General features: G+C 44.9%; 1 protein-coding gene across 1 annotated transcript in view; it reads left to right on the top strand.

Moving 5' to 3' along the window:
* The window catches only part of CTNS (cystinosin, lysosomal cystine transporter), a 205,058-nt gene that overhangs the window by 12,098 nt on the left and 177,279 nt on the right, over positions 1–15,681 (top strand). The window contains exons 2-4 of the mRNA XM_085649318.1: positions 10,623–10,708; positions 12,902–12,980; positions 13,210–13,294. Coding sequence (XP_085505444.1) covers positions 10,642–10,708; positions 12,902–12,980; positions 13,210–13,294 — 231 coding nt within the window. The 5' untranslated portion in view covers positions 10,623–10,641. The remainder of the gene's footprint in view (positions 1–10,622; positions 10,709–12,901; positions 12,981–13,209; positions 13,295–15,681) is intronic.

Below are 15,681 nucleotides of genomic sequence, written 5' to 3'. Positions count from 1 at the left end.
TCCTGCACCGCTGTGTGTGATAGATGGGCAGCTGAATGTCGCGGAGAAAGGCAAGGTTTTCGTCTACGGTAGCTGTAGCTGTGGGTGTATACATTTTTTCATAGTGGGCTGCAAGCGTGTCAACTATACTTTGGGGGTCCGTTGTAATAGTACCATCTGCTAGTTCTAGTTGGGAAACCCAGCGGCTGGCCCTCTCCCGTCTTTCTAGCCAAGCCAGGAGCCTACCTGTCTTGTCCCCTATTTCGTATATAAGGTGTTGTGTTGCAGTGTTTCGCGCCTTGTCCGCTTCCCATGCATATGTTCTATACTCCTGGCATGCCTGGTTTAGATCGTGTGCCGTTGTGTCGTTAGTGTCGGTGGAGTGAGCAAGTTCAGCCTGGGATACTGCCTGTTCCAGAGTGTCCAGATGTTGGCGATGTTCCCTCCTATGTCTGGTAATTAACAAAATAGCCTATCCCAGAATCACTGGTTTGTAAGCCTCCCATAAGGTGGTTGGTGAGGCTACTGAGTGTATATGGTCATCAAAATATTGCTATGTGGCCTTTAAAAGTCCCTTACCAATCATGGGAATCTTGAGAAATCCGGGATAGAGTGGAAAAATGAGTCTCTGACCTGGGACATGTGACGTGTATTGGATTTGAACTGGTGAGTGGTCTGAAATGCCTCTAGGTAAATGTGTAATCTCTAGAAGTCTCCCCTGGGTCGTCGCTAGTGTAAAAATATAGTCGATCATCGAGAGACTATTGTGGACTCCGGAGTGGAAAGTGTACTGCCGTTCAAAGGGGTATCTGGTGCGCCAGACATCTATGAGTCTCATTGCGTCTATAAATCCCTTCAAGGCTTGATTTGTGCTGGTGGGTTCTGTAGGGGGTTTGCGATCTATGGTAGCGTCCATCGCAGCATTAAAGTCCCCACCTACAATCAGCTCTCCCTGTGGGAGGGTCAGCAGAAATTTACCCAGAGCTTGAAAAGCTGTGTGGTGAAGCGCAGGTGGAATGTAAACCGAAACTAAATTATACGTTCTCCCCTCTCACTGACATGCGATTGCGGCAAAACGGCCTTGGTCTTCAGTCCATGATCTCTGGACAATCAGGGGAAGGCTCTTATGTACCAGTATCCCCACTCCTCGGGAGCCAGAAGTGAATGCAGAGTGGGCCACCATCTTAAATCCCCAGCGATCTTGAGCCTTACAGGCTGATCCCACCAAGTGGGACTCCTGAAGCAGTGCCACCGCCGGGGCCTTCCGCTTCAGGTATTGGAGGACCAACCCTTTCTTTATTTTGTTACCCAAACCGTTAACGTTCCAGGATATGATGGACAGGGGGGGGCCCGGTATCTCCGGCATCAGCAAGTGGGTACCCAACTATTCAGTCAGCGCCAATGTGGGTGTCATGTGTAAACGCTGAATCTGACCAGTGCAATGGGTTGCAGAGCATGCAAAGCAACAATAAATAATATGCAGTGCCTTCCGGCGATTTGTGGACCATAAACAGCAAAACCAAACAAAAATACCCTAACTGTACCCCGATCCCCTCCCCCCTCCCTGCCTCCCCTCTCCCTCCCTACCCGCCTCCCCAACTGAGCAGAGTGCTTCAATTCCCAAACTTGCACCATGTTAAGTGGGGGTGAGTCTGCCAATGACCACCGGAAAACCCCCCTAGGAATGTACGTTCTGTCACAGTAAATAGTATACATAGCCCGCTCATACCTGTAACGAGCACCCGCCCATGCCCTGGTGTTCTGGAGAAAGCAGTCCCAAACATTGAGTCCGAGTTACATGATATGACCCTGCTCCGTGGTCCATGGCTGCCTCATCGGTTTCTTGCAGCTTGTAGGCGCCACCGGTAGAGTCTGTAGCACCAACTGTGGGTCAGTTCATCAAGACAAGATCAGTCTTCCGATTCACTATGTCCGTTGGTTTTGGATGCGTGCGATTCAGTCCCTCGGGGTTGCCGATATTTCCCATGTGTCTTGGCGCCATCTCTCCAACCAGTCCTGTGCCTCTGCTGGCGTCGTGAAGAACCATGTTTTCTCCTCCACCTCCACCCACAGTTTAGCCAGGAAGAGCATCGAGTATTTAAGTTCCCTGGCACGTATCTCTTTCTTCTCTTCCATAAAGCTGCGCCTCTGTTTGGTGACCGCGGCTGTATAGTCCAGATAGAGTGTGACAGAACTGTTGTTAATTCGGATCGGAGGAGCTATTCACGCCGCCTGTAGAATTGCATCGCGATCTCTAAAATTGAATATGCGCTCCAGAAGTGGTCTGGGGGGGGCCCCCGGGCACGGCCTTTGCCCTGGTACACGATTCGCTCTCTCCACAGAGAATAAACTGGACAGGCCCTTGGATCGCAGTTGGTTCTTCACAAGGTCTTCCACGAAGAGATCAAGGGCCGGCCCCCCTGCATTTTCCGGCACGCCAACGAGGCGCACATTATTGCGCCAGGAACGGCCTTCTTGATCGGCCAGTTTGGCCATGATCAGTTTGTTGTCTGCTTCTAGGCGCTGCACTTGACGCTGCAGGGCAGCCATGTCCGTGGACAGCGTAGCCGCTGTGGTTTCGACTTCTGCCAGTCTGTCTGTCATTTTCGAGAAGTCCGCTCGTATTAGGGATATATCCGTGGAAATCGATTCAATTGTGGACTGTACCGTTTGTAGTGCAGCCATTACATCTTTTAAGGTAACCTCGTCCGATTTATCCGGTTTATCTGCTGCCGGGCGGCCTGCCGGGCGGCCATCCGGCAGCGTTCATTTGCGAAGGTTCTGACAAGTCTTTATTGTAAGCAAACTTATCCAGTCTGGTGGTCGGCTGACTTCTGGGACCCCTTCCTCCCATCGTATCTCACCTGCCAGGGGCACCACCACAGTCGCGGGGTAAGGACAGTAGTCACCGTCGCCTGCTGTGCGGGCTTGAGGCGCACGCGGCCTTCCGGGTTTCCTGCCAACACTCCTCCTCTCAGCGTAGTGATATATGGGACAGGAGGGCACACTGCAACCTTTTCGGGGTGAGGGTTCAAAAGTCTCAAGGGTGTCGGGTATATGGCATAAAGTAGGGCGAACCCCGAGGGCCTTCTTCGATTACTGCACCTTGTCCTGCAGCGATGAGGGGGTGGGGAAGAGAGCCACCTGCAGTGAGTGATTTCGGAGTGCGGGCCCAGATCGGACCACCGGCAACCCCCGCGGGGCCTCACATACCTACTTGCTGTTTTGTGCTGGTTCGGCGGGCAGTGCCGGCTGAAGGTCCTACGCACGCGGCCCAGCGCACCGTCTCTCCTCAGTGCGGCCTAGAGCGGCGCCCGGCGGCCACCTAGTGGCTCCAGCGTAATGTCTATCGTCCCTTACGATTACCGGGCCTCCGGCATTGTAAATTCGGCGTTCGCTGACTTAACAAACGTGCATAGTGTCTCTGGGAGTGTTTTGGGGCCTCGAGCGTCGCACTCACTTGAATTTGAATTATGGCCAATCGCCGATCGTCTATGCAGCTCCCCTCGTCCTCCTCGCCCCCACCAGGGTGGACACCGTGAATTCCGTCACGCCCCTCGGCGCGAGTCTTCAACTGCGTCTCCTGTTGGGCCGCGCAGCACGCCACCGATCCCCCGCAACCTCTGGGGTCACTCGGGTCCGCTCCACTGTGGACGCAGAGATCACGCCAGGCCCCGGTCTCAGTGTGGAGTGCAGGCCGCAGTCGCTCCGCCGTCTCAGGTGCTGCTTTGCACGCACCTCCGAAGCTCCAAAGCGGCACAGTTTCTACCGCAGGCAAAGCGGTAAACGCTCCGATCAGCGAATCCCGCGTGGCAGCAGGATAAATAGACAGATTTATCGGGAGAAGCTCCCGTGGACTTGGAGCTCAGTTAGGCAGCGGCCATCATGCTCGGCTGCTAGCTACGCCCCCCTTATATGTTTATCTTGATCTTGAATGTCACAACTTGCATAGAACATGAGCTGTTTATATCATTTATGAATTATACTGGGATTTGTAATGTAATTTGATCACATTTATGTGTTTTATTGTGTTAAGCGTTGTTGTGTCTTCAGTGTATGTACGTAAACGTATTCCAATTGTATTGGCAAAAAGCTTTTTGTTTTTCAAAAAAGATAACCAATATGAAGTAAAAATATAATTCAATTTCTTTTTTCCCAACCAAAGTGTTTAGGTCGTTTGGTTGTTGTTTCAATTGGGATGTATCAGTATTGGCAGTGGTTTGTTAGATATTCTGTTTATAAAGCTACCAGTGCTCCGCACCTGTATGACCCAGCCCACTTAAAGCCCAGTTTGTGGCTCAAGGAAGAGGGAAATAAATACACTGCCGCGTCTGTGGAATGTGGGAGATAGATCCTGCTGCTAGGTTTTCTTTCTGATTCCATGTCGCAACAACGACATCTAAACCCTGATAATAAGTGTGTCTGAAAAGGGTGAGGTATTCACTGCACCCACTACATACCGACAGACTGGGGTGAGGTACTTTACCAGGTGTAGTATATGCCTCCTATTCCAAGTTTTCTCTGGAAAAGGAGGAATAGCATGCAGAATTTGCTGTTTTCCACATAAAATTCAGCATATATCGGCATTTACTATGTGTTTTTGTGTAGGCGGTGTTTTGCCCAGTACTGTAAATTTGGATCCCTTTTGAGCTGGATTTGCAATTTAATGGCCACCTTGTAGTCAGTCCACTAGTGTACAGTCCTAAAGCTTTAATTTACTCTGGGACATGTAGTCATCTTTGATTTAGTTGGACACTTTGGTGTATCACACTTATAAACAATGATTTGCAATATGATAAACGGGATTACATGTACTGAAATGCAAAGGTCATAATCATGATTTGTGAGGAACCGAGTTGGCTTTTCAGCACAATACATAAATATCATTTGTATAGGTGAAGTTTTTTCCAAATGTTTTAAATACCTCCATCTCTGAATTTGACTTAGAAATGAGACACAACATGCAGAACCAATACTTAACATCCATAGTTCTGCCTGTTTTGTACTTTTCCCAAGCCGTTTTTCCACCGAACAATTTCTGCAGGCTTGACATGCCTCCAATCTACCAGACGACAACACTAGGGTGTGATAATTCTGATCCCTGTGCAAAGGTCTGACACACACCCAACTGCTGTGCTAGACTGCGTACAAATATGTGGAAATTAATGTCAAATCTGCATTCGGGATTGTGATTTAGTATGATATTGGTGTGTCAACTGAGTCTCTAGCCTTGACTATGGCAAACCTGTAGTTTAGTGTTGGTTTTGCACACAAAGTTTCTAGTTTTCACTGTGGCTATATATCCAAAGTCAAAGTCAAAAAGCTTTATTTCGATAAAAGTCATTATCATAAAAGCAGCTCAGTGTATAAAAAGTTACAGTTAAGAACAACAGTAATAAATTTAAAAAGATTTTATATCTCTGTTCCAACATTTAGAAAGAGCAATAGTTTCAAAAAATGTTTGTTCAGTTAAGCTAGCCAACTAGTTGGTTAAGTTTTAGAGGTTAAACAATTGTGGCAGCATTTTCAGTTTAAGAAATTTTTCTAAAAAAGAATTAAACAGATTGTTTTAGCTTTTTGGCTCGGATAGCCCAAGCCCAGGATAGAAACTTGGCTAGGGCACAAGCATAGGGTACGCTACTGTCCGAAATAAGTATCCTGATTGCCACATCATGACTCCTAGTCCCCAGCTGACGGCATAGGTTTTTGAGCCAGACCCTCCTTGGAGTAGCATATTCGCCGCACACAAACATAAAATGTGCTAATGTTTCCGGTTTAACAAGACACGATGGGCATAGCTCAGACATTTCCATACAGGATTTCCATCTTTTAGTAAAGGTGTTAAGTGGTAAGGTTCCCGTTCTAAATCTAAAATACAAGGCCCTATCAAAGGGTTTTCCAATTGCATCCAGGTACAGTTCCCGCCTGGGACAGTCTTTGAACCTCAGAAAATCCTCTGTTAGCCTGCCCAGGGAGGTGCTAGAGTTTCTTTGAGAACAAATCCAGTCCCAATAAAGCTTTTTAAGTGTTTGCTTTGGGGGTGAAGTTCTACTTAGCCATGATTCAAGTTGACCCAACTTAGTTAATAAGCTTTTCATGTCTTTTAGCCATTTGATTTTATACCAGCTTGATGATGACATGATTTCCTTGAGGCCTCTGGCATATCCGCTTAGTTCTTCTACCCGCCAAATACGGGCCCATAATAATAAAGGGCGAAATTTCGCGATTTCGCCAATCTGGGTACAGCCAAGGTCCAGTAAATGCCCAGTCATATTATAAAGCCTATGCAGGTAAGCACCAATCCCCAAAGAGTCCCTACTGTCACAGACTACCTATGTGCAGATACCGGACTAAGTGCACACATCTTCATGTGCAACCCGTCCAGAGCCTCTTAACCTAGCTGTGCAGCAGCGGACTATATCTTTAGTGGTGGACTGTGGTGGTTAGCACTTACAATCCACTATAACATTGCTTAGGGTGAGTGTGAGTAACTCACTGCAGAAGTGCATTAACTAGTTAGTCGAAAAAGATAAAGATCCATTGGGATCAAATGGGCAGTACCTATCTCTCGCAATGCTTTTAAACAACTATGTTCAAGGGGTATGAGTAATATATTTTGTGATTGCTTTCTTGAAGCCTTCAACAAAACTAAAATATAAAAAAAACGTGATTTTGGTCCCTCTCTATTCGGAATTCAATTAAGTCCAACATTCACTCTACTTCTGCAGTTACGACTCAATCCTTGTTTTTCTTTTGCATTGGTATTTACACTGCACATTATCTTCGCAAAATGAAAATAAAACAAGATGTTTGCTGGTTTTCTAGCTAGTGGTACTTGTCTTTTAAATACTTTTTTATGTATCTAAAACTTCAAATATTTTGGGAAAAGGTCTGGCAAAGAATAATTGGATTCTCAATTTCTCAGTTCCCTTTTTAGTTGCTAACATTTGTTTTGGTTGACCTCATAATCCATTTTCTTATAATTGTTTGTTTGGTAAGTTGGTTGATAATTTGATTGCTATTGCCTTGCAAGTAATAACTGCTAATTAAAAGTCTGGTGACAATACAACACTTAAAACTGGGTGGAACTTAGGTGTGATCATAGATTAGATCAGACATCTTCAAACATGTTTGCCCTGAGTCCCCCTGAGAAAAATATTTTGAAGTTGGGCCCTGACTCCAAAACTTTATTGAAAGTATTAGTGGAGCAGGATCAACAGGGCAGATCGCAGAGTGTGGGGCTCATAAAAACCATTTTTGGGGTTCTTTTTCTTTAACTCATAATCCACACTAAATATGAGCCCAACAAGAGAACAAATACATCAAACATGAACAGAAATTAATTTAAAAATATCTACTCTCTGTAAGTGAAATGTTGTGTGCCCCTCTCACTCCAGGGCCCCAATGCTATTGCACATGCTACACTAATGATGGTTACAGCCCTGGGCAACGGGCTGTCTCCAGTTCCTTTTTCACCTCTTCCCTATGATGCCTGACCATCTCTCCAATCTTGAAAGGACACTTTGTTCGTTTGGGAAAAAAAAGGAGCTCCAAAATGTTGCCCATCTCTTTTGCAACACAGGTGCCCTCATCCCTAAGGCTGCAAAGGAAAATGATGCCCCATGCCTCTTTTGTAAAATAAAACAGTCATATTAGTGGTGCCGTGGACCCCTTAAACATATGGGCCCCAGTGCCACTGCACATGCTTCACCAATGAGAAAGTGTAATTTTTAATGGGCTTTTTCAAAAAGATGAGCAATCCTGTCCAATTTACCCCACTGTAATCCATATTCTCTAGTCCAATTCAGCCAATTTCAGTCCAATCCAACCCTCCCCATTCCAACCCACCCCACCCCATTCCAGTTTAACCAATTCCAATCCACCATAACCCAATACACCCACCCCACTCGTCCCACTCCAGTCTAATCTAACTTAATCCACCCCAATCCAATCCATTCCACCTTAATCCACTCCATTCCAAACTGATCCACTCCAAACCACCATAATTGACCCCACCCCAAAACACCATAATCCACCCCACCCCAATCCAATCCAATCCAATCCACACTACTCCACTCCAGTCAATCCAACCCACTCCAGTCCAATCCAGCCCACCCCGTCCTCTCCACTCCACCACAGTCCAATCCTTCCCAATCCACCCATATACAATCCACCCCGCTCAGTCCAATCTACCCCATTCAATCAAGTCCACCTCACCTCACTCCAGTCCACCCCACTAGAATCAACCCACTCAATCCAGTTCACCCCATGCAATCCAATTCACCCATTTCAATATATCCCACCTCAATGCAAGCCACACCACCTCAATGCAATCTACCCCACTTTAATCCATTCCACTCCAATCCACCCCATCTTAATCTACCTCACCCCACCCCACTCCAACCCACCTTAATCCATTTCATCCCAGCCCAATCCACCCCACTCCAGTTCACTGCACTCTATTCCAATCCACCCATCCTCACTCCACTCCAATACACCCAACTCCACTCTGCTGCAAACCACTCAACTCTAATCCACTCCACACGCCTCCATCCAGCCCACCCCACCCCATCCAATCCACACACACACTGTAGTCCATCCCACTTCAATCCTATTCACTTTAATCCACCCCACCCCATTCCAGTCCACCTTAATCCACCCCACTCAATCCAATCCATCCCGGTGCAAATCACGTTATTCCACCCCACTCCAATCAAATCCAGCCCACTCCAATCCAGTCTAACCCACTCCATTCCAATCCACCCCACTCATATCGGTTCCACTCTAATCCACCCTACTCCAATCCATTTAAGTCCACTCCAAACCACCTTAATAGACCCCACTCAAATCCACCCCACTCCAGTCCAATCTACTCCACTCCACTCCTCCCCATTCCAACCCAACCAACTCCAATCCAATCTAACCCACTCCATTCCAATCCACCTCAGTCAAATCCAGTCCACTCCACCTCACAGCAACCCACTCCAAACATTTCACCCCATCCTACCCCAATCCAATCCTACTCAATACACCCCACCTCAATCCCATCCAATCCATTCTAACCCTCTAAGTCCAGTCCACCCCACTCTAGTCTAATCCACCCCACTCCAATTCACCCCACTCCAAACCACCCCACTCCAATCCATCCGCCCCACGACAATCAAACCCACCCTAACCATGTCCTATCACTTTAGTCCAATGCACCCACCTCAATCCAATCTATTCCACCCCACTCCAATCCACCTCACTCCATTTCTATCCACCCCTCTCTATCCACCCCACTCCATTTCAGTCCACCCCACTCTACTGCAATCCAATCCACCACACTCTATCCAATCTAATCCACCCTACTACCTCAATCCACTCGAACCCATTCCACCCTATTCCATCCCACACCACTTCACGCCACTGCCCTCTTCGACACACTCTGTCACTGAACCATTGAACTCTACTCCCCTCTACGACACTCTACTCACCTTGCTCCACTCTACGACACTGTACTCTAACAAATTCACTCTGCGACACTCTACTCCCCCACTCCACTCCACTCTACGATACTTTACTCCCCCACTCCACAGCACTAACTTTTAGCCATGCTGAACAGCGGCTACACTGGTGTACAACATCAGAAAACACAATACCTAGATCTTGTATAGGCGAGATCTATTGGCTTTGCCAATGCTTGTTTAACATGTGCGTTATTTTATATGCAGATGTCTAAAGGTGAAAAACAACATATATACTTGTAGAATATTTTTGTCTTTTTATCCACTTTGGCACCGCCTTCATAGCGCCCAGGATCACAGTTGCCACACTTTTCAAGCAGTAATAATCTGCATGTAAATGAAGAAAGTCTGTAAACACCACACAAAACAGTCTGGTTGCCAAGCCCATTTACAATTACTTACTTAGGCATTTACACCCCCTTGGGAGAGCAGCCACAGACTCCTGGGGAAGCGGTCGAGGAGTGTGCCCCACAGTTTGAAGAAACCTGGATTATATAGATACCACTTTCCTGCAGTTGGCAAATCAACTTGATAAACTATGGTTTCCTTTGACTAATTTTTATCTAACGATGCTGCAGTTTCTTCGAGATGTTCTGTAGATGTATTTACTTGTAATGGGTATCAATTTGTTTGATGCTTCACGTGTGAGTAATGTACATAATCATCAACATGTTAAGTCAGTTACTTTTTTATATTTATTTTTCCTTTCTCGTTATCTAATTCTTAATCCATTGTTATAGTTTTATATTAGCAGCACAGTTCGTATATTTTATATGTGTACGTAGCTCAAATGAATTAAAAGTTATTAAAAAAAGACATGATGTGTAGAGCAGCACAGCTATACAAGAGGGGAAGCGATTACACACACTATTAATGTCCCCATTTAATGGACTGTGTTGATTTTCTATATATGGCATAGAAAGAATCCTGACAGTTAAATGCAAGTCAGGCAGGGTGGAAATAATGCCTTCTTTGCAACAAAAATGCTGAGCTTCATTATTTGCATGCAGCTTTTGAGATCAGTCTGGAAAACCTACTGAAATGACCCTCCCGCCCACAACCGACAGTAAGCATGCCTCGGTCAAGTGTCCCCTGATCAAGATTAAATTCAGCGTCGCTTCCTCTTTTGTCTTGTAGTCGTTTCCTGAAGTGCAGAATGTGGCTCAGGAGAGCTGCACTCGCCTTGGCATTCTATTTTTCAATTCCGAAGATGAAACAATGTGGTGAGTTATATTTTGCATGTTTAACTTTGTCCTTTTGTTCGTGGTAACCCTTCATCTCAACACCCATAAATTAACAAATGATGAAACAGTGTGAGCAAAAGTGATGGCAAGCACATTTTCACTTCGGAACACACTCATTACAGCTTCAGTAATTCCAAGAAAAGATCAGGCTAATGTCCAAATGTAAAGGTACTGTCCTTTTAAACGTGACTACCCCTCAGAGGCTGACCTACTGTAAAGATGTGTTTCATTCTGTCTGAGGCCTCCTCTCTCCTTTGAGATTTACATGCTTTAAGAATCAGATGCCGAAGTGTACAAATGATGCACCTTTTGGAACAACAGCATTACAAATCGCATTACAAACTTTTAAACTGATGTAGATTTTTCAAGTTTTTCGACAAATCTCAGAATGCCTAGGGTAAAGTCTCACTTGAATAGAAGCTGACCATGTACCAAGACACTCAGATGCCTTATATTGGCCATACAAAATATTGGGTGAGCATCTGTTTTCTCAGTGAAAGAGAGAGGGTAATTAACAGACTGTACACAATGCACACGGGCACCACATTCTGGAATATGGAAGACAGCGGTGGAGTAACAATACTGCAATATCCTAGACAAAAATATTTTAGAATATGATGGAAAAGGAAACATTGAGCTAAGAAAGGACAACTAAGGTGGTGGTGGGTGGGGAGGGGTCATGTAATTCTACGTTCTTATGTAAATTGTGAAGAGGTTTACCCTGTCGCAATCCGCTGGCCTGCTGGGGAGGGTAGTGGTAAGATGAAAATGGTAATGGTTTTGTTGAAGAAGGCAAGTCATGGATGAGAAGTCTGCCTGTGCGTAGTTGTGAAAGAGAAAGGGATGATTTTTAGGAAGGGGATAGGGGCACTTGCAAAAACCCATATTATCAGGTTTGACAAATTATTTTTTTGCAGAGCACATTGACATGATCATGAAGTTTCTAACAGAAGGAGAGTGTTGCAAAATAGTCGAGATTGTAGAATGTCCACAGCAAGACAATAAATGTTCAGCTTTGGACACTAATAAGTCAGATGCTGCCAAGATTCCATACCCAAGATTAAGGTCCTCAGCTGTGCTACTCCCTCTCAAGGTATCGTGGTACATTAGATATACTTTTAATGCACAGCTTTGAGGTTGAAACCAAGAATTTTAAGTCAAGATTATGCTTTGGAAACAAAAATTTATTTTGTGCAGATACCGGTCTTTCTGAACGTTCGGTAGGTTGAGAAGTTGGCTTAAGATGCCATTCATTCCATCACATCATGGGTTCACTGATACCAGTGTGGAAGCGGTGCTGCTTTTTCCGCAGCTCTTAGTAGGAGGGACATATTTCCTCGCCATTGCTGGAGATACGACAATGGTTACTATGTAAGAGAAGGCTATGGGTAGGTTTTAGTAGTCTGTAAGCTGTCTGACAGTGTTTGTCTCACTAAAGGAAAGAGAGATGAGAACTGGATGAAACAGCCAAGGAATAAAGGATTTACAAATCCCAAACTCCTAATTCTTTTCAACACAAACTGCCTGCAAGGAATTGTCCTGTTCTGGCAGCTATCAGGACACTCGGATTAGTGGCTTCGGATTGATGGTCGTGTGTGGAATTCAGTTGCGGTGCTACAGTGGTGGGTGTGAGACATCATTCTACTGTAGAAGATCGTCATGTACAGATGTGTTTTTAGATTCTGTAAATCTCTTGCATGTACTGATACATCAAGCATCAGTTAGAGAATGTCAATATCATGGAGGGGCAGGACTGGTGGACCCCATCTCTGCACTGCCTTGAAGGGTACGTAGAATATAGAGAATGCAAATATAATGTTTCAAGCTGGCTTATCAAGACTCATTTGCTGTTGAGGTTTGCTTTGCGGCAGACTGGGAGTTGGTGAAACTGTTTATGTAGTGTTGGGGAGGGGGGCTGGTGGAAGGACAGATGGACTCTCTCTGCATCAGGGCACAGGGAAATACCTGTTCAGGCACTTAGAGTAAGTCTTCAGGGGTGTAGGGATTCTTAGGATACCTATTTGTTTCAGGCCACCAGGTAACTAGTCAGAAATCGTGGCAAAACCTGAGAGACTACACCATGGATTACTCATAAACAACATGAAAACACCAAACTTCTCTTAGTCTTTGTCAGATGTCTACTTCCTTGTCCTTTGTTTGTTCCTATATTAGATGCCGTTACCATCCTGTCTGTGCCAGAAGTTGTCTCTATGGAAAATGGCTCATCCCAGAACCTCAGCATAACCGTGAAGTATATATACACCTTTTCATTTAGTCTAGTATAATTATGATGTGAAAAGTGAGGCACCAATATTCTGTCTATACATTTTTTTGTGCAAGTATGAATAGTGTCCTAGGCATCCCTCTTTATCCTCATTCAACATAAAGAATGGTATCAGAGGCATTCAAGGACTGTAACCCTTTGATTTACATCCAAGTTCCTCAGTTCTAACAAGACACTGTTCTTTCTGTTTCGACAGCGGGGCACTGAGTGAAGGGTTTGTGGTTACTTTTAACATCACGTATGCTTCCAAGGATACGCCTGTCTTCCAGCTCCCTGATCAGGTAAGACACAAAAATATACAGTCCATTTTTGAGTGGCCATTTATATTCACATTTATCCACATGAGACCACTTTTATCCTCTTACTTTGGAAATGTCTGAAAATCAAAGTATTATGGAAACAAGTTGTTAGGTTGAGATTTATGATGGAGACAATTTTTGCAGAACGTTGGACTGCTTGGTGTGACTCCTGGCTCATACAAGAAACAAAATTGAGAGAAAGATACTGGCACTGGCTTTTTCATTATGGCAAAGTGCTGCATAGTCATCAAGTGGCTACATACTGAGGCAGCAGAAGTGGGTGCATGGCTTTGTGATGCTTAGAGCGGACAAAGGCACCAGAATGGATGAAAATTTGGAAAAGCAATTGAATGATGCAGCAGGACATAGCTTCATCATTCAACTTCCTTCCTTCTCGCACTATAATAGTTTCCTCTTTGGTCATTCTGATAAATTAATTCTCTGCAGTGATTTATTTTAGAATCTTAGTGAATCTGTTTAACACTATCCACCCATTATGCATGTATATGATGTGCCATTCAAATACTGATTAAAATATACTCAAAATATTTCAAACCAAATTATTGGGTGATATCCGTGCTTCTATTACGCTGTACTCCACTGTTTTTACCATGTGCAAAATGAATACAAATATTTTAAAAGTAAAATTGACTGTGAAAAGGCCTGAACCTCTAAATATTAGGAATGTTTATTTTTTAAAATGAAAAAAGATTACTGTCTTGCTTTCGCCTCTCAGATAATACAGAATCATCCACACGGTGGCTCAACACTCGGCGAAGCAGGAGACATAACACAACACCTTTAGAAAAGGGTTTTAATTTACGAAATGCAAGGACTCTCTCTTTTAGAATAAGGCTTGGGGTTTTATTTTACACAATGCTCTCTAACAAAAAGGCTTTCCCAGATGCCAAACAGGGCCGGACTGGGAACTGAAAGCAGCCCTGGACAATTTTTCCAGAGCAGCTCCCATCTGGCGCGTAGCGAGCGAGCGAGCCCGACCACTACTAGGAGGGTTTCGGGCAGTTCTCCCCCCAAGAAAAGTTTGGAAAAAGACAAACCAAAATGGTGCATTTTACAGCACATTTTTTATTACAAATTTAAGTGTATTAACTTTTAAAGCACAGTAAATCGTACATGATGACCTTAAAGAGCACCAGGTTATCCAGTCATTATGACTACAATTAAGGGAGGTCAGGTGCCTTAATGCCTGCCTGGTCACGAGGGGGGGTGGTGGTAGACAGTGGGTGTGGCGCCGAAAGTAAGTGTGCGTGGGCCGCAGCCTGCACGCACCGGCTGCATGGCACCCTGTCCCTGCACACGCACAGTGCAGTAGCTGGATGAACTGGTATGGTAACTTGGGTTGAACTTAGTAGTGCATGTGTGAGGCACACACGCACTACTACATTCAACCCAACTACTGCACCGCAGCACCTCTGTCTGTCTGTCTGTCTGTGCAGGTAAAAAGCACCAATGCCATTCGTGATTGAGAGGTCACCTCACCAATTATAGTTGTGCTTTTTGTCCTCAGAGCAGAGGCAGAAGTGCACACTGCACTGTCCATAGCTGCCAAGGTTTCAGATTGCTATGTGTGACATTTTCATAATTTCAGTGTAATTATGAGTGATAGTCAATGACTATGAGTGACACTTTCTCGCGAGTAAAAATCAAGCAATAAACATGAGGGAAACATACAAATATCAGATATTAGACCCATTTGAGCAACAAGAAACTCTAAGAAGATCTTAAAACTGCTGCATAGCACCAGAAATGGAAGAGCACTAACCAGAGACAGACTGCGTGACTGCAGTTTGCAGTAGCAGAGGGCATGAAGGCACTACAGTGCCCACAAGATGATCTCATTGATCTGATCATTCATGACCACACACTAGCCTAAATGCTGAATTTATAGCATAACAGCCACATTTTCAGATTGCTTATGTGTGAGATTTCCATGGTTTTAGTGTACTTGTGAGTGACATTCTACTGCCTAATGTGTGACAAAATGAGTGGCAGTTTCTCCCCAGTAGAAATAAGCAATGAAGTCCATATTGAGAGTTAAATATCACAAATTATTCACGTTTTGGGCAATGAGGAGCACTTACCAGACAATATTGTCCATTTTAACACCATTAACAGTCAATCAGTGCATCCTAACTCCATTGACCGGATCAGAAACAGGGTGTTGGAACCCTGAACACTTCCATCAGAATTACCCCTGCTCAATGCACTCTAACCCCCTTACCTCCATCAGAGCCATCCCAGCCAGCTGAATTTAATTCTAGCTCATTCCTACTCACTAGAACTAGTGTGACCCTGCCCAGTTCATCCAAACAGTTTAACCCTCAACACAACCATCCTGGCCCTGCCCA

Source organism: Triturus cristatus, chromosome 3_2, assembly GCF_964204655.1.
Source record: "Triturus cristatus chromosome 3_2, aTriCri1.1, whole genome shotgun sequence".
In the NCBI taxonomy this organism is placed as follows: Eukaryota; Metazoa; Chordata; class Amphibia; order Caudata; family Salamandridae; genus Triturus; species Triturus cristatus.
Note: the sequence above shows the minus strand (reverse complement) of the source record. Positions and strands in the feature narration are given on the sequence as shown.